Raw genomic sequence first — 27911 nt, 5'->3', positions numbered from 1 at the left:
CTGTGTGTGTTTGGGGCTCCCGGGCTGCGCTGCAGAGGCAGAGCTCGGGCCCGAAGTGCCCCGGGTGCCGCCAGGGCTAGAGGCTCCTGCAGCTCTGTGCCTGCCGGCATCACTTGTGGGGCTTTAGGGGCTTGGAAGCACTTTTCCTTCCCCCCGTGTTTTGAAATGTGAGGTTTTTGTTAAATGCTCATCCGCGCTCCTTCCTGCTTCGCTCCTGCGCTGGCCCCGCTGAGTGACCGCCCCGGCAACGGCTGCGCCCGCTCGTCTCACGCTTCCTTCCCGGAACGCACAGCTGCGAGGAGAGCACCTGCATTTGGCAGAGCGTGGCCGCTTTCCGGGCAGGGCAGGGCCGGCCGGGCACCGGGGCTGCGGCCGGGGCGGGGCGGGGCCGGAACGGACGGCGGACGCAGCTGCACCGCCCGGCCTCGGCCCCGCGCGGTACCCGCCGGGAGCCGTAGTCTTCCGCTCTGCGGCTCGCGCAGAGCGCGCTGGGACTCGTAGTCGCCGCGGAGGAGGCGGTGCTCCCGGCAGGGCTGCGCGCCCATTGGCCAGGGGCGCGGCGATGGGCGGTGTCTCTGGGGGCTCGCTCGCTGCCGATTGGCTGTGCGGAGGCCCCGCCCCCGGCGCGGTGCCGTCAGTTCCGGCGGGCCGCACCGCCCCGCTCATTCTCTTTGGTGTTTGCCCTGTGCCGCCCCGCCGGTCCCGCCCGGCCCATGGACTGAGCGACCCCGGCCCGCCCCGGCCCGGAGCCGAGCCCAGCGCAGGTGAGGGGGCGCGGGCGGCCCGGGCCCGGCGGGGCCGCGGGCGGGGGGCGGCGGGGCCTGGCGGGCCCGCGCCGGGCCGGAGCCGGGCCGGGGCCGTGGCCGTGGCCGTGGGGAGGGGGCGGCTCGGAACCCCCTGCCCGTGCGGGGCTCGCCCTGTGCCCGTTCCCGGCCCGGGGCTCATCCCGCGCACGGCCGGGCTGTGCCCGCTCCCGCGGTGGCGGGGCCGGGAGACGGCCCTGGCGGGGAGCGGGGACCGGACCGCCGTGGGCCCGGCACCGGCGCCGCGGCCCCGACCCGCGGGGGAAGCGTCGGGGCTGGCGGCGCTCCGGCCGTCCCGAGGCGCTGGCAGCACAGCCGGTGCCGTGGGCGGGGGCTGCTCGCACTCGCTGCCCGCCGTTCCCGGCGCGGCTCTGCGGGGGCTCCCGGGGCAGCGGAGCCGGGTCGGCTGCCGGCCCCCGGGGACTGCCCAGAGCCCGGCATCCTCCCGGGCCGCGGACGGCGGTGCCAAAGCGCCGAGCCAGCCGGCCGGGCTGCGGGCACAGCACGGGGGCAGCGGGGGCGGCAGCGGGGGCCGCGCCAGCTCCTCCGGCACGGCTGAACGGCAGCCCCGGCTTCCCCTCGCTGCCAGCGGGGCTGGCGGCCGGCGCTGCTCCGGGATCCCTTCTCCCTGTTTCCCGAGCAGAACACTTTTCCCTGAGATGTAAAGCAACAGGTTCCGCTGAGGCTTTCCCTGCCTGTGTCTGGCCCGCAGACCGGGCGGCTTCGGGCTGCCCGTCCGGGGGCTGCTGGCCCCGGAGTGCCAGAGCCCTTTGAACGGTGCACGATCTGCTGCGAGGTTTTGGCGTTACCTTTGCGGCAGGTTTAGGGCGAACCCGGGAGGAACGTCCTCTGGACCGTCGGTGAAGGCTAGGTGTAGATGTATATACGCACATATATCAGTGAACTAAAATATCTGAATGAAGTCTGTGCTCTGCTTTTGGAATGGTGCATTTATAAAATCTTGTTTCTTCTAACTAGAAGGTGCAGGTGTACTGCACAGTTCCCTTGCTCAAACTGGAGGCAGTGCTTTGGGTTTGTTTTTTTAATACTAGTGGACATGAGAATTTGAGTTCTGATTATGCAGCTGTGGCTGCAATATAATAAAGTGATTTCTGCTTTGTCTTGATTATTTCATACGCGCAACAAATGTGTGTTCTGACTTTTACAGAGATTCACTCAAGGTCTGTCACATCTTGATGAGAATGTAAAAAGACCAGGGACTGAGTTTTTTATTATATTTTCTATTTTCTGAATTTGTACCCCAAACTTATTTCCAAACTGTTCTAAAAGGAAGCATGCAAGAAACCATGTCTTTTAAAACAGCCACTCTGTTCAGAGTTTTTCACAACATCACCATTTTTGCACTATCAGTACAGGTCAGTCAAAATGTGTTTTGTGGCAAAATTATTCATAGGTTGAAATAAATTTGAAGTGCTATGACTGTACAAAGAGCAAAACTGGAAGCTGGTTTGTGCCTTTCAGATCTTCCTGAAGAACAGCAGCTTTATTTTAGAGACAAATGAACACTGCAAAAGCCCTTTTCCTGGCTCCTTTGGCCAGGATCCTTGCCAGGGCTGGTTATATCACCAGAGGTGCTGGGGATGCCCCAGGACATGCAGGAGATCTGGGCATGTTGGCTCTCAGCAGTGTCTGTGGGTTCTGTCACCTGTGCTACTGCAGGGAAAAAGCCAAAATCTGTCAACTCTTTTGTCACAGCACCGATTGAGCTAGAAGTAAACAGTTGTTTATTCATTATATTACTTCCTGGTTTATCAGTTTGCTTTATTTGGAACTGTCTGGTTTATGTGTATGTTTGGTAGTTCCCTCTTTCCATTCAGCTTTTACTTTCAAATTTAACTTTTCTTCTCTTACTAATAATCCATACCTTGGCACCCAGACTACTCTGCATAACACTGAGTGTTTGTGCCCTTACCAAAAAGAGCAGCATCTTTTTCTACAGTGTTACTTTTGGGAAGGACCCTGTCTTGCAAAAATGTTGCAGAAGATTTATCTAAGAAGAAAACATTGTTCAACCAATATTTTACATTTTGTCCAGATAGCCTTAATTCTGTAAAATTCAGTCATTGTTTATCAATTTACAGTCAGACTTTCCAATTGTAAATAGATGCTGTTAAACACTGTTGCAGCAGCTTGAGAATTTTATGCTGTATGTTACAAAGCTGCACCTAATGTGGGTTTTTAAAGGTATTTTAGGTAACAGCATCTCAACAAATCTCCCAGAGTTTGTGGCTATTTATTTTTTGTGCCTCAGAATAGTCAGTGGTTGCATGCGGCATTTGTCCTGCCTCTCAGGCCGCTCTGCCAGGTGCTGGTGGAGCAGAGTGGGGAGTGTGTGCAGCCCGGGTGGGAGTGGGGGCACAGGGAGGTGTCAGGGCCTGCAGCCTTCGCAGTCTGCACCCGCTGAGGAGCGGGACACCTTTCCGTGTGCTGGTCCTGGCCGGGAGTGGAACCTGTTCCTCTCAGGCTTTGGTGTCTCGTGCTTGCAAGTGCTTCCAGAGTTCAGGGCCAGCCTGTGGCAGGACCCATGTGGGACGCTGTGCTGCCAGAGCTGTTGTCTGACAGCAGCCGGGCCCTCGTGTCCCTCGGGTAGGAGGTGGAAACGTGCTGGGCCAGGTGCGCAGAAGTGTGAGCAGTCCTGGGAATGCCGCCCCAGTGGGATTGAGCGCAGGGGTCTGTCCGTCCCTCTGCAGAGGGTCTGTCTGTCCTTCTGCAGAGGCAGGTGTGCCAGCTGCAGCCTCCTGGGTGGCTGTCAGTGGCTTGCAGCTTGCCACCGGTGGGGAACCCACTGCCACCAGAGCAGGGTACTTCAGTGTGACTGTCAGGAGCGGTTTTCTTGACGCATTTTAAGCCCATTGCCTTTTGTTCTGTCACTTTAAAGTTAAAGAACAGATTGTTCTTTTCCACTCCAAAATCCTTACAAGTACATGAACTGCTGGTTCTCAGGCCCCAGCCAGCCCTCTCCTCTTCAGAATACGCAAGTTCAGATCCTTTAGCAGTTTTCCCATAGGTTGTATTTCTCGGAAGGGAGTGTTTTGGGCTTTTCCTCCTTTGCTTCTGCCTGGAGCTGGTCCCCAGGCAGGTGCAGGGCTCCAGCTGAGGGCTCAGTGTCTGAGTGCAGAGCAGGACTAGTGCAGACCTTGCTCGGGCTGGTTCTTATTGCTGCATCTCAGGATGGGGGGGCTTTTTCTGAAGCAGCCTGGCAGCATCAGCTTGTGCTAGGAAGTGGTGTTGGTTGTAACTGTCTGTGCCATGGTGACCAGCGGGCAGTGCCTGCACAGCCCCTTGGGCTTGTTCTGCTGAAGTGGAAGGGTTCCTTCTTGGCAGGGCTGCCAGGAATGGCTGGGGGAGGAAATTCTGTTGTCTTTATGCAACTTGGTCTTGACCCTGCCTGCAAATATGGTGCATTTCCTTGTTTTTCAGATGCTTAGTTTAGCCTCCAGAAAACCCTGTAGAAGAGAAGTTGAGCTGTCTGTAATCCTCTTGTGTTCCCTCTTCACTCTCCTGTTGGTAAACACCAAGTGTGATGCCAGCCTGGTTCAGGCTCTGCATCCTCCTCGGTTCCAGCAGGAGAGCTGCTCACAGTCCTAGGAGTCAGCCTAAGAGTTTGAAATGCCTGTCTCGAGTAAATTCAAGGGCTCTGCCCTCTTCTAACCCTGATCAAGATTGGGCTCTCCCTCATTTTGTGGCTGGGAATGATGTTGCTGGCATCTGCACTCAGTTGGCTTAGGCATGGAAAAGAAGGATTAAACACTTTGTGCTATATTTGTAAGCAGAATAAAATAGGTTTTGAATTCCATTTAGAGCAGTCCGTGCAGTGGCAGGTTTCATATGCAGCACTGAGATAATTTTATTCTGAAATGGTTTTAGACTATTTGTGAGTGAAATCACTAGATTGGAAATGTAGCCAAAAGGTAGAATTTCTATAATTTTCTGTGATTAGTAACTACCTGAGTTTCTCAGTTTGTGGCTTGCTTTTGGTTTGGCTTTGTGAAGGAAGGTCTGAGTCTAATTTTGGGAGCTGATCTCTAGGGCTTTTAGGAAGTAGAGCTTCACTACAGAAGAAATGGAAGCCTCACTGCAGAAGGAAAATTGGCAAGTGACTCTTGCAATTCTGCAGAGAGCACTACTGTGAGATTCCACTGCTTGGGTGAGAAACATCACTTGGGGTTGGGGAAAGAGCAAGGAAGATTCTTGGATCAGGTTGGAAATTCTGCTTGGAAAAGCAGCTGTGTTGAGCAGTTTGTCAGTGGTAATGAAAGGGTCACACAAGTCCTCATGATCAAATAGATGAGGCAAATTCGGTGTAGGGTGAGAGATTCTCTACAGAAGATTATTTTGTGCCTGTAGGAAGCAAAATGCTAACTCTCTGTTTTTTCTTTTTAGGCATTCTCCATCATAAATATCCTATTTAGAACTAAATACAAATCTTCACTCTCTGGATCTCCTGAAGGTACTGGAAACTTACTTAAAACATTAAAGTTTCTTACCTTTCAATTTGCATAGTATTAAAAAAATGACAAGTTGTGGTAAAATAGGAAGTGTTTGATTTTTGTTTGGTCCTCTGTCTTCTACATGCAACTCCTGTGTGAATTACAATACAAAAAGACCCCAAGAAAACTTTTATCTGAAAATGTTACGTTCTTTTATATATGTAGATCTTAATTTATTTTTGGCTGTGTGGACTGGCCATACTCACATCTTTGTTCATTTCTTTAGTTACCTTAGTGACACCTGAACTTTGCATTTTAATGTGTTCACAATTTCTGGGAATGTTCTAGGCACTGATGCACCAAAATAAAAATCGCAAAGCAAGCGATGAGTGGTCGTCGCTCATCTGGAAATCCATGTAGTTTAGCTTTGCCCCCAGGTGACTGAGCTGTTTGATGGCAGCCAGCCCCGGCGGGGATCACCTTCTGGTGCTACTGTTGTGGTAACACTGCAGATGCTCTGGGATGAGCTAGCGGAAAGTGACTGCGGCAGGGTGGGAAAGCAGCAGTTCTGTAAGTACTGCTGCCTCCGGTTGTGTCAGTCAGACGTTTGCTCTTTCACCTCTCCTGGGTATCTGAGTGGGCTTCAGTTCTAGCAGCGCCTCGACTATTGAGTAGGGATCAGTTACTCGCAGCACTTGGTGTCTTGAAAAGTTTGAAGTATCTAACCCCTGATTATGTGGAAAATTCTAGCATCTTGGTTCTTCTGTCCACTGAAACAGCCTTTATGGCTTGTAGCTTCAGCTTTCTCAATTATGGTGCTTTTTTCTTGGATAGTTAGAATTTTATACACCTGTTTTAGGGTAAAGATCATATTCCACCGCTGTGTTCTGCAGCTCGGACACGCTTCCCTAAAACCAGGCAATGGCAAGCATGTGAAAGGGCCGTGCTTTAAAAGCACACTGCTTGTAGAAGTTTTCTGACAATATCAAGCTTCCTTTCCAGCATGATCTCAAACATCCTGATGTTTCTGACATCAAAATAACAACTTTTGGTGTTGTTCTCTTAAAGCGGGTGGCTGAAACTGTAACTTCAATTCCTTAGAGAGACATGGCACTTCACCAGGAAAGGAACGTTTTCTTTTCTCGCTGCAAGATTCCATTGCATTTCTTCATCTGCAAGACTTTGGTCTAGTCTTTGCCAGGCAATTATTATTGTAGTGTTATATCTGAAAATTTTCAGTGATTCTAGTGATGCTCTTGGGAAAGAAACTTGGTGATTGTAAAGTTATTACCCTGGAGTCTTATTCTAAATACTTTTCTTCTTTGTCTTAAAATTTCTTCTATGTCCTTTAGACAGATTCTCTAATGCCACTCTCACAGTTACAATGCACCCCGTGTGTAACTGCTGCAAATTTAGTAGTCAAATATAGGATTTGTTTTGAGTATGATCTGCATATGTGTCTCCTGGACTAATGAGACCTGAACTATTTTTGCTCTCTAGTAAAAACAAAAGTTATCCAGGTGGTAGTCTGACATGTTTGTGATGTTTTTTTCAGAAGTAAAAATACTCCAGATGGTAGATTTGGTGAAATATCTGTTGTTTCCCAGTAGTTTCTTACTTCTTATTTAATAGCTAATTAAATCTTTCTGTCCATGAATGTATTAATCTAGGTTCTCCTCTTAGGCTTGTTTTGTCAGTAACTAGCTAAAAACTTCCCTCTGACTCATTGCTGCTCCTCTCACATTTGGAAATCCATTCACAGGTTCAGAATTTGAAGCTCACAGAGCACTAGTGGAGTTGTGTTGCTACTAATAGCCCCCTGGTGGTAGCTGGAGCAGTGATTTCTCCTTTTCACCTGTGAGTTAGGAAAGAATAAACCTTTGTTTGCTGCCCTAATCAGATCTCTGTCTGTGTGCATGTGTGAGTGCCTTGGTGTGTCAAATGGATTTACTTGGCTGTAAAATGTATTTTTAATAAATAAATTGATATGTGGCTTGTAAGTGGATATGGACAGCTGACCTGTTTGTGTCTATTTAGGTTCTACTGGCTGAACATGAAGATAATTTTGCATCCATGTGTAGGAGAAATCTAATACTAATTTGTCAGCAGAGGGAAGATCTGTCACAGCACCGCACAGGGGCTGGGGCGCGTGCTGCACTCCCAGGGGTTTTAAATGGCCACAGGTGCCCATGAGCACTTCCTACACTTGTTCATAGTGCTGCAGAGCCAAGTGACTCTAAAGTGATGCTTGAACTGTGACTGAGACATGCCCTGACTTAAATCGAAGTAACCTTCAGAATACATGTAGCTGATACAGTTTATGAACGCCTTTGCTTTTCCCAGCATTTCCTGCTGGACTCCCGCTTTTTCTCCTCATAAGTGGCTTGGCATTCTTGATGATCCTAGGGGAAAACTCTATGATAATAATAAAGGATGTATTCTCTGAAGAGTTTTTTTGTAAAGGCTGCATTTATTTCTTGCCCTCCAAGTGAAAAAGTTTAACTTCAAATGGTAGAATGCATGAAATGCAATTTGTCTGTGGAAGTTGCTCTTTGTTCAGTGTATAACCAGTGGCTCTGGGTGTAAGTAACAGGATTTGCTTCCTAAGTGGATTCAGTCTTGGGGAAAAGAGATGGACAGTAATGAACAAGCATAAATAAAGCTTCTGTACTGCTCTTCTGTGAATGAAAGAAGTGTGAAGCACGTTGGGGCGTACGGGTGGAACTGTGCTGTGCAAACTGGATGTGTGAGTGACTAACTGGACAAAATGGGAACAATGGGTGTTTGGTTGAACACTGTTTCCCTTTTCGCTGATGGAGGAATTATTTCAGTAGGTTGTTAGAGAATGCTAAATATTTAGTGTAATCTATTTTTCATCTTTACATTTTAGGTCAGCAATTCGGCTTCCAAAATTGGAGTTTGTCTGCGTTCAAAGCTGTTTGCCTACAGTAATCTGCTCTGGTTGGAAGTGAACATGTCTCAAGTTCAGATTCAGAATCCTTCTGCTGCCCATGCAGGGAGCCAAATACTGAATAAAAACCCATCTCTTTCACAGCCTTTGAGTATTCCTTCTACTACCAGTTCTTTGCCCTCTGAAAATGCAGGCAGACCTATCCAGAACTCTGCTTTGCCCTCTGCTTCAGTTACATCCACCAATGCAGCTGCAGGTGAGATAGAGGGTCAGTAACTGTATATATTTTTAATGCTTATAGTTTGGCATGATATATTCCTTATGTCTTGCACCTACCTTAAAAGTAATATTTATCCAACTTCAGTAGCTCCCTATGGAATGAAATCTGTTGGAGACAGGTAGAAGCATACTTTTACATAAAGCTCCAGCAATTAATTGATATGTTTGTAATAGTAAAGAATATTTTTAATTATATTACATTAAATTTTTGAAACATTACTATCAATCTTTTCTACCTGTAGCTTGTTTTAAATATGAAAAAGTGTTGTTTGAAATAGTTTGTTTAGTTCTGTTATCTCTAGTTCTTTTATGACCAGTTTAATGATAAATATATTATGCTATCAAAATGCACCAGAACAAATAAAGAGTAATAAAAATAGCTAATAGGAGAAAAACAGGAGAAGGGAAATGAAATTAACTGAGTTTTAGAAATTATTCAAAGCACGTGATAATGAGGAATACTTGGAAGATTTGGTCCTTGACACGTACTAGATAAGATGTGAGCTGTTTGCAGGAGTCTTCTAACTCCATACTTCTGGCTAATTAATTCAATTATGGTGCTTTTTAGGCGTGAGCATTGCTTGCAAAACCCAAAGTTCAATAGATTGTTACTCGTTTGGCCAGTGAGCAAAGCTGTCTATTCCAGCAGTGCAGACAACTAGATGCTAAGCCACTGAGATGTCTTTTTTAATTAAAATTTGTAGTAGAGTTCACAGTTATCAGTTCATTTATCTGATCTTATGCAACCTTTCAGCTCCTTCAAACATGGCAAACCCCAAAGAGAAAACCCCCATGTGTCTCGTGAATGAATTAGCCCGTTTCAACAAGATTCAGCCCGAGTATAAGCTTCTGAGTGAGCAAGGTCCAGCTCATTCCAAGGTAAACGTTCACACCAGTTTCGTACTGCTGCTGCTCATGCTCCTTCACCTTCAGGAGTGGGAAGGCAATGTGTGTGATTTTGGTGTAAGACAATCCAGGGTAATGGAGAGGAAAGGGAAGCCCCCCACAGCATCAGTGATAGGGAAGTATGAAGCTGGTACCTGGGAAGTAAAAAGTTGAGTTCCAAAAAATGTCACATGAGCTTCATGGTGTGAAGGAGGTGACATTTATAAAAAGTACTGGAATAACATTCAGAACATCTGTTCAATTGTGTTTCATTGACCTGTGGGCATGTAGAAGCTTTTATGGTACATTGTGAACTTAACTTTCTTCAAACTGCTTAAAAATATCTTTAATAAACCTTTTAGAGGATTAAAGCAAGAGTGGAGTTACGTGTCACAAAGAAGGGCGAGTTTCCAGTCTGCTGTTCAGTGACACGGGCACAGCAGCTCTCCTGGGGCTGTCACCTCTCCCCACGCTGCTCTTGAGTTTTTAGCCTGTCAGATCTCATGCAGGATACTTGCCAGCTACAATTGTTGTGAAATTCTTAGTTCAGTAATCGGGAAAATCCTGTTGATGTCCAAAGGGATGGAAATCTGGAGATGACATGGGAGTTAAGGAGAGCTTGGATTACCATATATTGTCAACTTGTGCATCACTGAAAGACTCATTGTTTTGTGTAAGATGGTCTGAGAAACTACATAAATTCTGAAGAAGCTTTTTACAAAATACCTGTTTGTGGTTTTGAGGTGTTTACAGTGCAGCTGACTCTTGGGGACCAGCATTGGGAAGCTGAAGGAACTAGTATTAAAAAAGCGCAACATGCAGCAGCTGCCAAAGCTTTGGAAGGGACAAAATTCCCTAAACCTACGGCTCGTCCATCTCGTAGTGAAGGCAAGAATCCAGGTATATGCCACAGCAACTGATTTAAAATAATCATACATAGAGAGAATACACCTTTCTGCTTTTGGTATGTATTGAAGTTGTGTAAGGATGAATAAAAACTGTGATTCTGCCTGTTTAACAGTGGCAATTGTCAGATAGAAAGTACTTACTTTGTGCATCTGTTCCATAGGTCATTTTCTTTTGGCAATTACCTTACACCAGACCTCTTGTTCTGGATTACAGCTGATTTCTGAGCCAGTGAGACCCATGGTAGAAAAGATGACACTTACTGAGTGTTCTATAGACTAGGAGTCTGTTCTTCATGCCCACAATACCGGCACTGAGAGTAATGTTTAGCCCTCAGTAGCAATTTACCTGCCTTTTGACAAGGCCAGTTGCAATTTGAAAGTGAAGAGTCATAGAAACCCTTCTAGGTCATTGAGGACAGAGAAATGTTTGATCATTCTCAGTAAGAAAGAGATACAGAAGGGATGTAGCATGTCTGGTAACTTCAAAGTATATTTGGAGAAATTTCTTTACTGCAGAAAATTCTTCTTCTGCACTTCGTTATATACACTGTAAATGTAGGTAAATTAGCAGCTTCAGAAATTAAAAGCAAAAGGATAAAACCCTCCAAAACAAATCCAATAAGAGCTTCTAGCAAATTCACTTTTTTGTAACAGGATTTGTCACAACTGTACTAGGCCGTTTTAATGTGCATCGTATAGACATTCTCTTTTTGTTCATTAGCTGTTCTGTTTGGAATTCAGTCATTTAAGATGCTGCATGTGGCAAAGGTTGAGCTCATTTTTCCCTGCTGCAAGCCAGCAGTAGGAGTTTAAATTGTCTCAGTTCCTTGTGACAGCTGGACAACCCTTTCTATTCCTTTTCTGTAGACAGCGTAACCCCCACAGTGGAGTTGAATGCACTTTGCATGAAGCTGGGGAAGAAGCCCATGTACAAACCCATCGACCCTTACACGGGGATGAGATCCACCTACAGCTACACCATGCGAGGTGGCACCTACCCCCCACGGTAGGTGTTGGCTCGGGGTGCAGGCTCCCCCTCAGCGCTCCCTGCCAGGCTGCTGCCTCCGAAACCGCCTGTGCCCCCCTTCCAGGGACACTCAGTTTGTGAGGCAGGAGCTTTGGAGAAGTCCACCCACCAGTATCTGTAACTTATTTCCAGCGCTTTATTTCTTTGGGGTGGGGCAAGGCAGCTGGACTGAAAGTTGAAGTGGTTTTGAGAGTATTCAGGTATAGCCAGCTTCATTAAGCAAATAGCTAAGTATTAGGTAAATATTTCTTGCATTTCCTTTCTGTGTAAAAGCAAAAGTGAAGAAAACAGGTTGATGCTGCTTCTTCTGAAACTGTTTAAATTAAAGTTGCAGTTTAAAGAATTTTATGTAGGCATAGGAACTTAAAATTCAAAACTTCCTGGCTTGCCAAGTCCGTAGAAATGCGGTTATGTTGTCTTGGTGTAGCACTCGGTCAGAAATGTGTTCCTGTTGTGGAGCAAGGAGTGTCAATATTTGTTTCAAAGGTAGCTCACTAAATTCTTTTAGGCTCTAAATCAAAATTTGGCTTTTTAAAACTAGTGCTTCAATGCTGATGTGATTACTGATATCCAAGAGATTGACCCACATCTGACTTAGGTGTCTGTTTACTTTGTAGACAAAATCATTTATTTATTCACCTCTCTCTTTGCAGGTACTTTTACCCATTTCCTGTTGGGCCTTTACTTTATCAAGTGGAGCTTTCAATTGGAGGGCAGCAGTTTCATGGGAAGGGAAGAACAAGACAAGCTGCTAAGCATGATGCAGCTGCTAAAGCTCTGAAAGTTTTGCAGAATGAGCCCTTGCCTGAGAAACCAGAGGTGGGAATTAATCTTAATGTTGTAAACCTAAATTGCTAGAATAAACTGGGATATTATTGTAGATTTTTTTTTCCTTGTTGAGAGTTGAGGAGACAGTTGGGAAATCTAATTCTGTGTAGCAGTGGTGACTTACTTGTGTCAATAGAAACACTTTGATTTAAAAGCATAAATTTCTATGGAACTAGAATTTTCCCAGATGAAGTTATGTTAATTTTTTTACTGTCATATTTTTTCCACAGCAGTGCTGTAGATCTCTGTCAGATATGAGCACTGGAAGCATAGATAGGAATTAATATCTTACCAGGTACAGATCACACACAAACTTCTGAAGAAGTGCATAAATGGGCAACATAAAACTCAGGCATGGATTTACTTCCTAGGACAAATTCCTACATGATTTTGGAAAGAACCATGGAAGTTCTAGAAGAGCAGAAAATGCATAGAAATAGTAGAGTCATACACACATTTTGATAGGAATATAAGAAGTCAGTTTTTATCCCTTCATATATTTATGGCTGCCCAGCACTTTCCATTCCAATGCCGTTATTGTGTTTTTCATGCTTTTTTGTTGAGTGGCTTTAGGCAGAAGGTCTCACTGTGAGCACAGGAGTTGCTTTGCTGCTGGGCTGGCTGGGAGCCTGCACCCCTTCGTGTGTGTTGGCTGCTTTGGGCAAAGACAGAAGTGTAACTTGCAGTCTGGGGAGTGTGAGAGCTTGCTGGATATGGAGTCTGGCTGTGTGCTGAGAAAGAAGGAAAATGAAGAATTGGACACAAGGTAACAAGGGATCTCAGAATGAGAAAAAAAATCTCTGGGGACTACCAGGAATGGCAGAGCAAGAGGCTTGAGGAAATGTGAAGCCAAGGGACACCGAGTTAAAACTTGTGGTGTGTGTGAGTGAGCATTGTCCAGGTGGTTGGGCAAAAACACTGGATTTGACAGTTCAGGGTAGAGGCTTGGGAGGCACTGATGGAGGTGCTTCAGGTAAGGGAAAGCTCTCCTGGAGGAATGCAGGCTGAAAGATGGAGGCTCCTAGGGATTACAGATGCTGTTGGGAAAAGAGCATGATGCTGGGAACAGGAGCTGGGACTTGGGCTGAGCCCTGCACTGAAATCTGAACTGGTCACTGACAGAGTGTGGGCAGGGGCCAGCTGGTCTTCATGCAGGAGAGGCCAAAGCAGAGGAAGATGTTCCCCTTCAGTGCTGGGAACCCCAAATTCTGGAATATTGTTCTGTGCCAGAGGTGCAGAACATCCCTTTTTTGTGCCCACCCTCGTAACAGATGAGCTGCTCTCGTGGGCCCTTTTCCCCATCAGGGAGCACAGACCCAGGGAGAGCAGCTCTGCAGGGCTCACATGTCACTGAATTATTCTCTGTTCACTCTTCTAGGAATGCTTCAGTACAGATCACTTTGTGAAAATATATGGAATTGTGGAGTTGGATAATGTGAGGTCTTCAGAACAAACTGCAGTTGTTGTAGGATGTCTCATTCTGTGTGAGGGGTGTAAATCCAGAGGCAGAGGAAGTAAATGAGGCAAGAGACTGCAAGAAGGGAGAATTATTTTATTAATAAAACAGGACCTGAATGGTGTCTTGACCTTGAGAAAACTGCATTTGTAATTTTATTTTTCAGTTTTAATTTGACTTGTCTGTAGAAGGAACAGTAGGAAATACAACTTAGGGAAAGGAGAGTGGGCCTTGGAACAGGGTGTGCTGGTTTATAGCAAGTGCTTGGATAATCAAGTTTTCATTTCAAGTTTGGTACTTAAATTCATTGATATTTGTGGCTTTCAACTGTTGTCGTTTTAGGAATGTCTGAGGGAATTGTTTCTGTAGCAGCATTTCACCATAGCCAAGATGAAGGTAGAATAAGGAAGGTTGTGGTGCTGAGTGAGCCCTGTTCATTTCTGCATCCAGTGAGGCAGGGGCCTGAAAGGATACAGGAGTGCGAGGTCATGAGAGATGCTGTTAAAAATGCCAGTATGCAGTAGAGGCAAATGAAGATTTCAGAAGCAGACATAATCCTGATACTTCCTAACAGTTATTTGATGTTGCCAGTAATTTTCCTTTTAAATGTAGTTATTTTGGTGTATCCCATTTGAGTGTACACTTGTGTAAACAGAATATTCTGATGTTTGAACTCACGTGTTTTAAGGGGGAATAATTTTGTATTTTTTTTTTATTATTTGGGAGGATTTTTTACAAGTTTTTGTTTTTATGGAATTTTACTCTTGTATTTTTAAATTAGAAAATATTCGGTGCATAATAACAGTTGGGCACAATGATCTTAAAGATCTTTTCCAACCTAAATGATTCTGTGATTCTAAGAAGAAATCATTGAGTAAAATGATTACACTTTAAAGGAAAGAATGACCATTTCCCACACTTTTTCAGGCTGTAAATCTAGGAGCAAGTGGCAGGAAAAAACATGTAATAATATTGGCTCTTGGCTGGACCAAGCCCTGCCTGAAGAACTGAGCTGAATGTTGGAGCATTCAGAGGGGGCTGTGGTGGGAGAGCTCACAGGGACCTTCAGTGTGGCTGGGGCTGCATGTGCTGGTGAAGGAGCAGGATGGGTTACTCAGCATATTCAAAGACAGATGATAAAACATTGACTTAAAGCTTAGGAAGCATGGAGAGCTGGGCTTCCTAGCACGATTTTTAGGCAGGAATTCTAATTTTGCCTCAAAATTTGCTTCTGTGTTTGCTGCCAGCTGACTTGGTAAATATCAGCTGCTCTTTATACCCTTAGTGTGGAAGGACAGGCTCAGACTGATGGCTGTGGTCAGTCAGGGCAGTTCTGGGCAGCACCTCCTCGGTGTCCAGCATTTGCTCACAAGCAGTCTTGAGGAAGGGAAGGGAACTGGAAGGCATTCCTGGAAGAGGGCAGGTCCCTCTAATGGAGTACAGGACTTGTGGAATTTGCTTGAGCAATATGACGAGAACTAAGAATGGTAAATGCTTTGGGGTCTCATTCAGATTCAGAGGCATGTAATTCTTGGGGAGTTTAGTCAATGCAAACATGCAAAATACCTCAAAAGCAAACTTTAGGCATCATCTGTCTTGAAGTGTGCAGGGAAAGGGGAAGATTGTGTGTGTATGATTATTTTTAATTTTTAAAGTAAACTGATCCAGAACTCAAGTAGAGTCAAAATAATCAGTAAAATAGTTGTAGTCTGTTAAGGGTTATTTTGCTAGTAATTCACTCTATTTAGATAAAGGTATTGTGAGGAAAAGAACCTTCATTTTGCCCTGTGCACAGACTTGGAATGTATTAAGAATATACACTGCAATAGAGCAGATAATTCCATTCTATTTATTTGTATTGTCTTGAGAAGTGGGAAAATTGAATCCAATAAAGAGAAGTCATAGTCATCTTCACAAAGAAAAGCATTAGAATTTGAAACACTAGAATCTATCTGAAGTTACAAGGAGGGGAAAAGTGCTTGTAATCGAAGTTGTTGTGGCAGTGTTGGTGAGTGAGGGCAGGGACAGCTGGCCTGGCCTGGCTCTGGAGCAGAGCAGGGCTCTGGGACAGCCCTGCTCACACCTGCACTGCCCTGCCATGGCACCACAGGGCCAGACTGGGCCCCGACTCCAGCCCGATGGACAGGGGCAGCCTGCGAGAACCGTGCTAAATCCGGGACAATGGGAGGAGCGAAAACTTGAGATTAATTTTGTCAACTGTTTTTTTTCTAAGATGGGAAAAGCCTGTCTTAACTGGTGGGATAAAAAAATCCTTTGTGTTTTAAACTAACCTGTTAGTAGCAAACATGGGGGATGCTCACTACCATCCAACAAGTTTTCATGTACGACAGCTCTCTAGCTCAGCTCCCCTGCTGCTCTCCAATAAGATGCTTAAATCATTTTTATTACCTGGTTGCATAACCAGTATTGTGGCATGATAAAATCAGTGATATTGTTGCTGTTCATCTTTATGATAATCTTTCCAATATCACTGCTGGACACCTAAAATTTCTCTGTTGCTGTTGACATGCCTTAGCTCATGTTGGTGCCAGCATCAGTGAAGACACTTTTGGAATGCCAGTCAAAGTTTTACCTGGAGATACGTAGACGTGCCTGTAGGAAAGCTTTGCTGGCACTGTTGTCCCAGCAGGTTTGAGTTCTCAGAGGTGGTCAGTGTTTGATTTAGGGCAAGTTCCTGATAGGATGTTCTTGACATGAGAAAGCAAAGCTGCAGATGAAGCACTTAGAAGGGAGCATGTGAAAAGACATGACTGTGCCAGGGGCTCGTCAGCCATCCCTCGTTCACATTGGTCCCACTCTCAGAATCTTTATTTTTCCTGCCCTTTCTCTTACCTGATCCTGTCTTAGTGCTTTTGGTACAAATGTCCAATCAGTATATGAAACTTGTATTTCATAAAGGTACTTCCATTTGGAAATCAGTGCACTTAGCACTTCGATTTCATTTTCTATAAACACATTTTTAAACCTATTGGCCCTTATTCCATTTGTTCTTTCTTGTAATGAGCACATGAAAATATGAAGGTTTGAAAGCTTTTACACATACACCTTAATGAGCTTCTTAGGATTCAGTTCTGTAGTATGTGGGCTGCTTTTCACCACATTCATGTAACATGACAGTAAAGCTTAGAGTATTTAAAATTTGGAGAGTTCAGTAAAGTGGTTGAATGGATAAAATTCAATTTAATAGGATCTTTATTTTAAATAGAGTATGCTTCTTTTAGGTTAACGGAAAAGAACCAGATGATGAAAATCTCAATAAATCTGAAATAAGCCAAGTTTTTGAGATTGCACTTAAAAGGAACTTGCCTGTGAATTTTGAGGTATGTTTACTTTACAAGCTCTAGATTTGTTTTTATTAGACTATTAAGGGTACATATTAAGTTGAGTCTCTCCTAGATAACCAAACAACTGACTTTTAACATGTCTTGTTAGTTGTGAATACACGTTAACCTTTGACAGTCACCCTGATTGTCTTGGAGTTTATATGGTAAAGGAAAGAAAAAAGAAAAATCCACCTGTTCACAAATTCATGTCCTAAAATGATCACATGGAGTGAACAGCTACGCTGTAGTTGTCTGTGCAATCTTTTTTCCAAGCTTTTTGAGAAAAGCTTATTACAGTGAAAAGCCAAAACACAACCCTGCATTAATGATTAGAACATGGAAGTGCAGAGTTGAGGCAACAGAGTAGAGCTCACTCTGAAAGACACATATGGAAGTATTTCCTTAATTAAGCACTGATCTGGACTACCCATGAGTGCAGAATCTCACAAGTAGGTTTCTTTTCTTGCCATGAGGTGACCTCATGTGCATCTGACTTTCCTTTCCCTTTGGCCTGGCTGCTTGCTGCCTCTTTGTCCCTCTTGATCATTTCAATTATCTTAAATCAGGAGCTTCCACGGGAGCATTTGTGTTTCACTAAAATATTAATTTATCGTGCTGCTTTTCTAAGCTAGCAAAGTAACATTTAAGCCAACCATCTGAATTATTATAGTAAGAAAATGCAATTGTGTGTAACTAAATTGCTTCTGAAACTGTTCTATGAAATTTTACATGAAACTTTCAATTATTGTAGATTAGCCTGAGCATCACTGGTAAAAATACACTGTCACATAAAGCTAATTGTGGGTGGAAGCTCTTAAAATTAATTCTTACTTTTTGACTATATGGATATTTTGGAGTATGATGTGTTGTGAATGGAGTTAAAAGCCTAAATCTGTAGTGGGCAGCTGTCTCTTAGATGTCTTTAGAATTCTTCAGAAGTTCAGAGTTCAGAAATCAGAATTTCTGGACTAAAATGCTAGATCCAAAAGAGTTGCTTTCTCTGTAATGTTTTATTGCTGTACCATGATATATTTAATGAGGTGCTATTAACTGTGGGGAAGTACACACTGGTGAAATAGAACAGCCCTATTTTTATACTGAAACAGTAAATCAGTAAATTAAATAAGTTGGGTTAATGACTTGTGTAAATACTGTTTACTGCTTGCTGCATCTGATGTTTTAAAAATATATGCTTAGTTGGGTGGGAATATGTTATTAGAGTGAGTATGTTTTACTTTTTGGATTGTATGAGAATCTAAAAATCTCTTTATCCTTAGTTCTTGAGAGAAGTTTGCTATAAACAATGTGCCCTGCCATTTTTAATAAGTGTTTATCACGCTTTCACTCAGTTTTTCCCTCTGAAACAGGTGACTAAGGAAAGTGGTCCTCCCCATATGAAGAGTTTTGTAACCAAGGTATCAGTTGGAGAATTCATGGGTGAAGGTGAAGGAAAGAGCAAGAAGATCTCAAAGAAAAATGCTGCAATAGCAGTCCTAGAAGAACTGAAAAAATTGCCACCCCTTCCTACAGTTGAGAAGATGAAGCCACGAATCAAAAAGAAAACAAAATCAATAGTGAAGGTAAGGGGGGAAAGGTTGGAAATTTGACTGTGCAAATAATCATCAGAGAGGCTTTTCTGAAACAGTTATACACACTCTTCAGCTGCTCAGCCTTTACCAGCCCTCTGGTGCACCAATGAGCTGGTACTTTGCTCCCACTCTAATGGGGTTCTGACGCCACTTTTATAGCAGTTATCAGTAAATTCAGGATGAAAGAGAAACCTTATAAAGGAAAGAGCAGCATATAAAAATCAAGCTCCGACTTTCAAGCCTCAGACTTCACAGCTTTGGGTTTTACTTGTACAAATTCTCCTGCAAGCTTGTGCCTCCTAATATAGCAGGATTAGAATCCATAAAGCTATTAGCAGGGTAGGTTACACGTGGTCAAGTGTGACAGCAGAACCAAATAAATTCAGTATTTCTCTTTGGCTGTGACAGTGTTTCATTAAGCACCTTCTATTTCAGTATTTTTGAAATCTAGAGATGGCATGCTGCATTCTGTCTATTATACCAAATATTCATAAAGTTTGGCTTATTTCCTAAACACTCTTCTACATAGCTGCAGACAAGTCCAGAATACGGCCAAGGAATGAATCCCATTAGCAGACTTGCCCAGATACAGCAGGCCAAGAAGGAGAAGGAGCCTGAGTACATGCTCATCACAGAACGTGGGCTGCCCAGGCGCAGGGAGTTCGTCATGCAGGTGGGTGTGATGGCACAGGCCTGCAGGTGTGCCTTTGGCCCTGGCACGAGGCTGCAGGTGTGCCTGTGGCCATGGCACAAGGCTGCAGATGTGCCTGTGGCCCTGGCACGAGGCTGCAGGTGTGCCTGTGGCCATGGCACAGGCCTGCAGGTGTGCCTTTGGCCCTGGCACGAGGCTGCAGGTGTGCCTGTGGCCCTGGCACGAGGCTGCAGGTGTGCCTGTGGCCATGGCACAGGCCTGCAGGTGTGCCTTTGGCCCTGGCACGAGGCTGCAGGTGTGCCTGTGGCCCTGGCACGAGGCTGCAGGTGTGCCTGTGACCCTGGCACAAGGCTGCAGATGTGCCTGTGGCCCTGGCACGAGGCTGCAGGTCTGCCTGTGACCCTGGCACGAGGCTGCAGGTGTGCCTGTGGCCCTGGCACGAGGCTGCAGGTGTGCCTGTGACCCTGGCACAAGGCTGCAGATGTGCCTGTGGCCCTGGCACGAGGCTGCAGGTCTGCCTGCGGCCCTGTCACGAGGCTGCAGGTCTGCCTGCGGCCCTGGCACGAGGCTGCAGGTCTGCCTGCGGCCCTGGCACGAGGCTGCAGGTCTGCCTGTGACCCTGGCACGAGGCTGCAGGTGTGCCTGTGGCCCTGGCACGAGGCTGCAGGTGTGCCTGTGGCCATGGCACAGGCCTGCAGGCGTGCCTGCGGCCCTGGCACGAGGCTGCAGGTGTGCCTGCGGCCCTGGCACGAGGCTGCAGGTGTGCCTGCGGCCCTGGCACGAGGCTGCAGGTGTGCCTGTGGCCATGGCACAGGCCTGCAGGCGTGCCTGCGGCCCTGGCACGAGGCTGCAGGTGTGCCTGTGGCCCTGGCACGAGGCTGCAGGTGTGCCTGCGGCCCTGGCACGAGGCTGCAGGTGTGCCTGTGGCCCTGGCACGAGGCTGCAGGTGTGCCTGTGGCCATGGCACGAGGCTGCAGGTGTGACCATGGCACCTCATTTTTTTTTCTTATGGCAGTCAGGTTGTCATGATCATATACAGACTTAACAGATTTCCATGACATGATTTAACAATATATCTAATGGACTACATTCACAGAAGATAAAGGTTCAATAAAATTTATCTGAGTAATTTTAAAAAAAAATGCACAGGGCACCAGTAGTCTATGTTGTAACTGCCTAATGTTTTAATTAACAGGAGCATTAGTACTCTGCGAAGAGGTACTAAGCTGCTTATATTTTGTAATGTAGGATTTAATAACACTAACCTGGGTTCCCAAGGTGCGATGATGAAATACAGTTCTTTGTGTGACTTCTGTTTGGGTTTTTTGTGCTTGAAAGCCAATGGTTATTGGTAATAAATGACAACTTGCTCAGAACAATGATCACTTAGCTATTTTGTGACTTATGGCATGCTGGAGACACAGATCACTAATAATGGAATCCCCATGCTACTACTTAAGAATTGAATTTTCTTCCTCTTCTGTCCAGGTGAAAGTTGGTGTGCACACAGCTGAAGGAATGGGCACAAACAAAAAGGTTGCTAAACGCAATGCAGCAGAGAATATGTTGGAAATATTAGGTTTCAAAGTCCCTCAACCTCAGCCTCCAAAACCAGCATTAAAGACGGAGGAGAAGGTGAGTCTTGAGGAAACAGCAGCTGGTTAATGCTGCAGCAAAGGCTGAGCGGAACAGAAGCAGCTTTGCAAGGCAGTAACAGGGTAGGAAGTTCATTCCCTCTGCCCTAGCCAGGAAACAATTCTATTGAGGGGACTGCTCTCTGAAAAAACATTAACTGTCCAGTGTTTTGGATACATTAAGCGTTTGGGTTTTCAGGTAAATCAGTCTAATCAGAAGGATAATTAATGTGTTTGTGCTCTATGAAATGTCTCAGAACCTGTGATAATCAATATGTTGGTCTTAGAAACTTGCAGACCTGTAGGCTACAGTACTCTGCTAGCAATAGTTTTACACAGCCTTGTCACAGTTGCAGTGAAAAGTTTGTTACGGGTCTCTCTGGTGTGTCCGTTAGGGAAGGAGCCTTCTGTGTTCTGCTGGTGATTCAGCAGATACTACCAGGGAGTTCAAACAGCAAATCCAGGGTTGCTTTTCTCCTTTTCATGCATGTGCTCACTGGTGTCTGGTGTGCTCCCCTCAGCAGTATCAGTGATTAATGGCAGTTAAACTGGCGTTATTCTGGTATCCGAGTAGCTGTGTTCCTAATACTACTCCTCTGGCATGTGGTAGTTTTAGGCCTTCAGTGAATAAGAATCACGGAACTTCTCTTTTTTTGATAGCAATGTAGTTATTGATGTTTTTGAATAATAACTTTTTCAGTAAAATTTTGGCTGGTCAGATCACCTGCATCTTGAAAACTTTAAAGTTTAGAGGAAAAAAAAATGTTTTGAAGAGATATTGTGTGTTTGATTTATTTTCCTCTTATTTTTAAGACCCCAGTGAAGAAACCAGGTGATGGAAGAAAAGTAACCTTCTTTGAGCCGGGCTCTGAAGAGACTTCAGCTAGTGAGTAACCTGGTGCAAGCAGCAGGGCCCTGTTGGGGTGTCAGGTCTGTTCCCAGTCCCTCCAGCAGTGCCTTCTAGCACTCTGGGATGAGCAGAGCTGTGCAGCTGCTGCCTTGCAAACCAAATGGAGTCCTTGGAAAGGTTTGGTTCAAACCCCAAAGAGCTTATTCCTCCTGAGGCCCCTGTTCCTGGCATGAAGATGAGAAGGGGTGTCAGTACTAACTGGTCAGCCTCAGGCAGAGTTGCAGAGGGAAGGAATAGCCTTGTCCAGAGCCACCTCAGTCTGTGCCTGGTCTCTGATTGAGAGCAGGAGCTGTGCCTGCCTTTGTTTCAGGCAGTGAATAGTTGTAGTGGTCACACCCAAGGTGGCAGGCTGGAGCTAAAACACTTCAATCCTGGCCACCCTGTACACAGACATTGCTTTCTGGAATATCATCTGGTGGGAGGAATCATTATGGAAGGTTTGTCTATCACCACAGATTGCTGTTCTGGAGAGCATGTTTCAGGTACTTTATGTGTTTAACTTTGCTATTTAAATTATAGTAAGTTGGAATTGACTTGGACTTTAGTACTGTTTTGCTGCATTCATAAGATCTTAGGTAAACTTCCTGGCTTCCTATGCAGATTTTGCTATCCCTGTTTTCTTCCATTTACAAATTTTGACTTTCATCCTTAGACTTGAAACAACTCAGCCCTGCAGAACTTCATTACTCTGTTCTGCCATAAAAATGTCTCCTTGGTTTATTTTGGTGGCACTATCTTCTCCACCTTTCTTGAGCACACCTGTGCAAGTTTCATCCATAGCTCTGTGTGAGTTCCCCTTAAAAAGTTGTTCTTATCCCTCTTTAACTTACACCATAATGTCAGCAAATTGCTGTCAATTGACTGTGGCTGGACATTTGCTGTAAATAGTCTTGCCTCTTTGTGTTAACCTTTCCTACCTGCTTGTTCTCACAATATAAAGTTTAAACTTTGTGGACTGTCACTCTCTTTATATCATTTAATGGTGGCTCTGGCCATTCTGTGGTTTCATTATTTGCTCCTACAGTTTAAATGATGGAATAAAAAATTCTGAAAGCAAAAGATATATCTAGAATATGGTTGCAGCTGAGGTGTCTGTGAGCTTGACTGATCTGGAGAAGCTCCTCCTGGAGGTAAAGATGCTCCCTTTGGCAGAAGCAGCTGTTGCACTGAGTCAGTAATTCATAAGAAAACTCTTGTCTCGATGGTGCTGAAGCTCTGACCCTCCAAAGGCTGATTGAGCTTACCAAGTTTGTTAGTATTTCAAAAGTAATTAGGAATGAATTATTTTTTCCAAAGTGACTTTTGGTGCCTGTGTGTGGCTGCAGGAGGGCTCTCAAACAGCAGCTCTTCAGCATGCACCTCTCTGCTCCCAGGTAATAAAGAAGATGAGTTTAGGATGCCTTATCTCAGCCATCAGCAGCTTCCTGCTGGAATTCTTCCCATGGTCCCTGAGGTTGCACAGGCTGTAGGAGCCAATCAAGGACACCACACCAAAGAGTTCAGTCGGGCAGCTCCCAACCCTGCCAAGGCCACGGTGACGGCGATGATCGCCAGGGAGCTGCTCTACGGGGGCACCTCTCCGACTGCCGAGACCATCTTGAAGAGCAGCAACTCCTCAGGCCACTTCCCCCACGGGCCCCTGACCAGGCCCTCCGAGCAGCTGGACTATCTCTCCAACGTTCAAGGAATCCAGGTAAACATTCAGCTTCACAGGACCGCTTCCAAAGCTGTCCAAGCTGGTCTAACCTTTTGTTTGCTCAAAAGCTTTTTAGTTCTGCTGGTGAGAGATGAGTTCTGAGCCTGCTGAAATTCACGTAACAATTTCACTTTACCTGTGGCAGGTACCAAATTTTGGGTCTTTTTAATTTTCAAATGTGCATTTCTGCACCATTCTCGGCCCCAATTCAGTGCTACTCTGAGGTCTTGGAAGAACAAAATTAAAGAAGCATTTTATGAAAATTGTCCCAATGTAGGAAGACATTATGGACTTGAAGTTGGCTGATGTGAAGTCAAGTTTCTTCACTAATAAGTCATACATTAACATTTGCTGTAAGCTCTGCATTTTCTTACATTTGCTCCCTTTAATGAGAATTGCATTAAGTTCCTATATTCATATGACAGATGAGCTCAAAAAGCATAATATAGAAATTTGAAATGCAGACAGCAGTGATCAGAATAAAGGTTCCAGTAACAATCATTATTAAGTAGTCACTTGTATTCAGGAGCCTTGCCAAGCTCTTATGAGTACTAAAAAAACATTGTAAGTGAGGTTAAACTTAAAATAGAGGGGTTCTACTGGCTGAGAGAATGATGAGAAGAAAGGCTCAGCTTCATAGATGGCAAATAATCTGTAGCACTTGTGATATAGTTCCAGTACTTGGTTAACTGAAAAGAAATAAATCCTTCTCTTCTCTTCAGGTTGAATATAAAGACTTTCCAAAAAATAACAAGAACGAGTTTGTATCTCTTATAAACTGTTCCTCTCAGCCACCGCTGATCAGTCATGGGATTGGAAAGGATGTGGAGTCTTGCCACGACATGGTATGATGAACATTGCTGAAAAGCTGCTCTTGGGCCTTCCCTGAGGGGAGACCAAGGTTTTCTGTCACTGTTGGGAACAGTTAGATGTTCTACAGTTCCCTGGCTAATTTTTGTCTCATATTTCACAGATTGCAGAAATAATGATTAATAATATCAGAATCTAATCTAAATAATGCTTAATATGCTACATATATGATCACAGTACCTAACAGCATCTCAGCTTATTTCCTTGTTGTATCAGAATGGGCTGATGTTTCACTGGGAACTGTGATACTTGGGCTCAGGTTCCCAGACTTGCAGCAGAAGTGGAATCCCCTGTGAAAGAAATGCAGTTCAGCATTGGATAGTAAGAGACACTCTAAATCTGTTCAGCTCCCTTTATAAAAAATATTATTTATTACCAGTGGCTGAAATTTTTCTTTGTGAAAGAATGAGCCTGCTATAGTGAAACCTGCAGGGGACTTTGGCTCTGAAAGGCTAGGTGGAGCTGACAGGATGTTCCCAGTCTCCTCCCATTCAGAGGAATTGTTCTTGTTCTTTTGGTCTCCAGATGTGATCTGAGTGCAGCAGCCTGAAGTACTCGTTTGCAATATTTGAATACCCTTAGGAAAACCTGATTTTGCTGATTTTTATACTAAAAACTGTTGCAGTACTTTTCTAATGGACACAATTTGATACAGATTTCGTTGTACTTTGTCACTTTCTTTGGACATTTTCATGCCAAACTCTACATTCTGCTGTGCAGAGCTCCTGTCAGACTGAGCACAGGGGTCAGGGCAGGGGGAGAAGGGGGAAGACCTTGAACACTGTGACTGGGGTCACTGTGAGCCCCCTCCTCAGTTCAGGGTTCAGCTAAGGGTCACTAAGGCACATGTCAGAGTCAGGGATATGCTGGAAAGCTGCTCCTGAAATTGGTCTGAATGAAGTGGAATAAAAATGTCAGTTCTCAAGGGGGGTGACTGACCTTGGCCTGAGCCATGTCACACTGACCCTGGTAAACAGTCACATGGGCCCCCCTGTTCTGTATTTTTGGTTGTCGTGTAACTTGTTTTCTTTTCTGGAAAAGGACCCTGGTTCTGTGTATTTCTCTGGCCTTTGTCTTAAGCTCTGCACAGTTTTAGCTGTTACTAATTTAGTGTTTCTTTTCTTGCTGTTTCTAGTCCTGGTGTGTTAGTTTTGCCCCAGTGCTGAAACAAGTGCAGTGGGAATCCCCAGTCACAGCACCATCCAATTGTTTAATGAAGCAAGATGAAATTCTACACTTACATTTTCCACCATAACTATGGAACTTAAAAAAATTCTTTAAAAATATTGCCGAAATAAGAACATTTGTTGGGTTGAGTGCTTTCACTAAATTACTGAACTGTCCAGAGGCTGAATTGCTGAGTGCTCTCTCTTCTCTTTAGGCTGCACTGAATATTTTAAAGTTGCTGTCTGAGTTGGACCAACAAACCACAGAGATGCCAAGGACAGGAAATGGACCAATGTCTGTGTGAGTGGTTCCCACCGACTTCCCTTGCATTAACCCCGTGGGAGTTTTTAGAGAAAGAACATGTGAGGGTTTTGATTTGCCAGAAAGGTTGGAATGCCAAGGGCTGTTTGCCCTCCAGCAGGACCAGAGGGAGGGTTGGATGGTCAAGCCTGTCACTTTCACGTGCCAAAGGCAAAGCACTGAGCAGGAGTGAGTGTGTGCTGGTGAAGTGTGAAATGTGCTGGCTGTGGTGTGACCCCAGCCCAGCGTGGCAGCTCTGGGGCTCAGCAGTTCTGGCCTCCCTCAGCTCAGCTCCCCGTTGCCATTTCTCTCTAAGGAGCGTGACTCTGCAGTGGCCTTGGGGTTCCAAGTGCTCCTCTCTCTCTCTTACAATCGTGTGTGTCATAGGTAAAGGGCTATGAGGGATCAAAGCTCATTTTCAGCAGAAGCATGGAGAGGGTGCAAATTATTCTCTTGGCTGGGTTTGCGAGGAGAGAAGGTTGAGCCTCTCATTGAGATAAGCTCTCAAATTAGCAATGATGGCATTAACAAAGTGCTAATGGATTAAAAATTGGGGCAGTTATATGGTAACAAATTGTTAAATGCACAACAAATTGTTTGTATCCAATTTAAAGCATCTTATTTGTGGAAATAGTGTTTTGTCTCCTAAGTAACAGGTGTTTTCTGATTTTAGATGTGTGAAACAAGAAATGGAAAGTGACCCTCTCCTCAAACCGGCGAGTGCAAACCCTTTGGGACAAACACTGGACAGCACTGCCTGAAACAGGCTCTTGACTGAACCCAAACCTGAAAGCACCAGAGAAAATCAAATGCTTCCTCTTAATGTAACCTAACTGTTGGAGTGCTACAGTCTCTACAACCTACTGTAGTGTCTAAATCATAACTGTTGCTTTTTCTTCAAGCAGTGATACATTTTTAGTTTCATTATGTTGTTTTGATTGAAATGACACTATACATTTTTCATTTAAAAGTTTCTTAATTGTATCTAGAACCATAGCACAGTTTAGAAACTTTGTCTTCTGAGACTGACATGTTACCTGTGAACTAACTTGGGAAGATCATATCCATGTATGTGGTTATTTTGGTTTTATTGGAATAGCAGCGTTTCACTGGAAACAGGCTGTGTCCCACCATTTTTAAAAGCCCCATATTTTGGCAAACCAACCCTAATTATCCAATAGTTGAATGAATTTAAACACTTACGGAATTTTAAACTTGGTTTGATCATTTTTGGTTAATTTCTACTTTTCTTGAGTGTGGGGTAGGGGAACTCGAATGCAATGTGACTTTCAGTGATCTCTGAGCTGTGTTTTAGGGACTGTGTGTTGGTGGCTCACAGCTCACTACAGTACAGGATATGATCTCAATGTAGTGCATATAAAACTGCAGATTGATTTTCCTTGAGTGCTTTATACTGTTTAATTACATCTCCATGTAGGGCTGAAAAAAATTACCTATGTTTATATATAACTGTGTTGCTTTTGATGTTGTGTTCTTGCGCACGGTCGGTGCGCGCTGAGGTTTGCATTGGTCCAGGTACAGCACGATAGCCGCGCGAGTTCAGTACTGCTTCCGTTCATTGTTTACGCTGGAATTTTTTCTCCCCATGGAATGTAAGTAAAACGTAGTGTTTGTCACCAATAAATGGTAATACTAAATTTTTTTGGTTAGTTTATTCCTGTACACCACCACAGGGGCTGCTTTTTTATAGATTTGTAATGCTTGTGCTCTAGTCTGGGCAGTGTGTTGAGCTGTGGAGTAACTTCCAGTGGTTCTCGAGTGCATAGAGAATGTTCTATGTTCTGTGCTGTGCAGGGTGTGCAGACCTGGCAGGGCAAAGGAATGCGAAGTAACGTGGGTACAGTTTGTTATTTGTGCCACAGTGTTAGTGCAGCTGTGTTAATGGGAGCTCAAACTGGACTTTAAAGTGAAACTTAAAAAGTTTGCTTAAACGAGGAACCTGGCACAGCCAGTGGATGGACTTCCTCGAAGTAGAGACTTTACCTGTTTCCTTGTTTGCTTGTAAGCTGAGCCACAGCCTCGCGATGCCTCAGCGATGCTGGGGGCAGTGCTGCAGAGCAGAGCTTGGTCCTGCGGCAGCACTGGCCCCAGCACCGGCCCCGCAGGCTGACGTGTGTCGGTGTCTCGTCCAGTGTGAGCTACGGTCAGTGTTTACTTACCTGTGACCTGCAGGAGCAGTT

At 44.9% G+C, this 27911-nt stretch overlaps 1 protein-coding gene across 7 annotated transcripts; it reads left to right on the top strand.

Moving 5' to 3' along the window:
• Positions 1-623: 623 nt before the first annotated feature.
• STAU1 (staufen double-stranded RNA binding protein 1) lies at positions 624-27368 on the top strand. 7 transcript variants are annotated; one of them, XM_068208111.1, is made up of 15 exons: positions 624-764; positions 8145-8421; positions 9199-9323; positions 10073-10229; positions 11105-11243; positions 11918-12083; positions 16791-16889; positions 18260-18472; positions 19011-19154; positions 20622-20768; positions 21581-21653; positions 23051-23370; positions 24096-24218; positions 25625-25710; positions 26384-27368. In XM_068208111.1, the coding sequence occupies exons 2-15, from the start codon at positions 8229-8231 to the stop codon at positions 26469-26471; spliced, it is 2073 nt and encodes a 690-aa protein (XP_068064212.1). In that variant the 5' UTR covers positions 624-764; positions 8145-8228; the 3' UTR covers positions 26472-27368. The 7 variants fall into 7 exon arrangements, with proteins under 7 accessions (XP_068064212.1, XP_068064210.1, XP_068064211.1 ...); XM_068208109.1 differs by having other exon boundaries at positions 23003-23370; XM_068208110.1 differs by having other exon boundaries at positions 18242-18472.
• Positions 27369-27911: the final 543 nt, after the last annotated feature.

This window comes from Anomalospiza imberbis, chromosome 17, assembly GCF_031753505.1.
Source record: "Anomalospiza imberbis isolate Cuckoo-Finch-1a 21T00152 chromosome 17, ASM3175350v1, whole genome shotgun sequence".
Lineage (NCBI taxonomy): Eukaryota > Metazoa > Chordata > Aves > Passeriformes > Viduidae > Anomalospiza > Anomalospiza imberbis.
The sequence above is the reverse complement of the archived record's forward strand: the minus strand, read 5'-3'. Positions and strand labels throughout refer to the sequence as shown.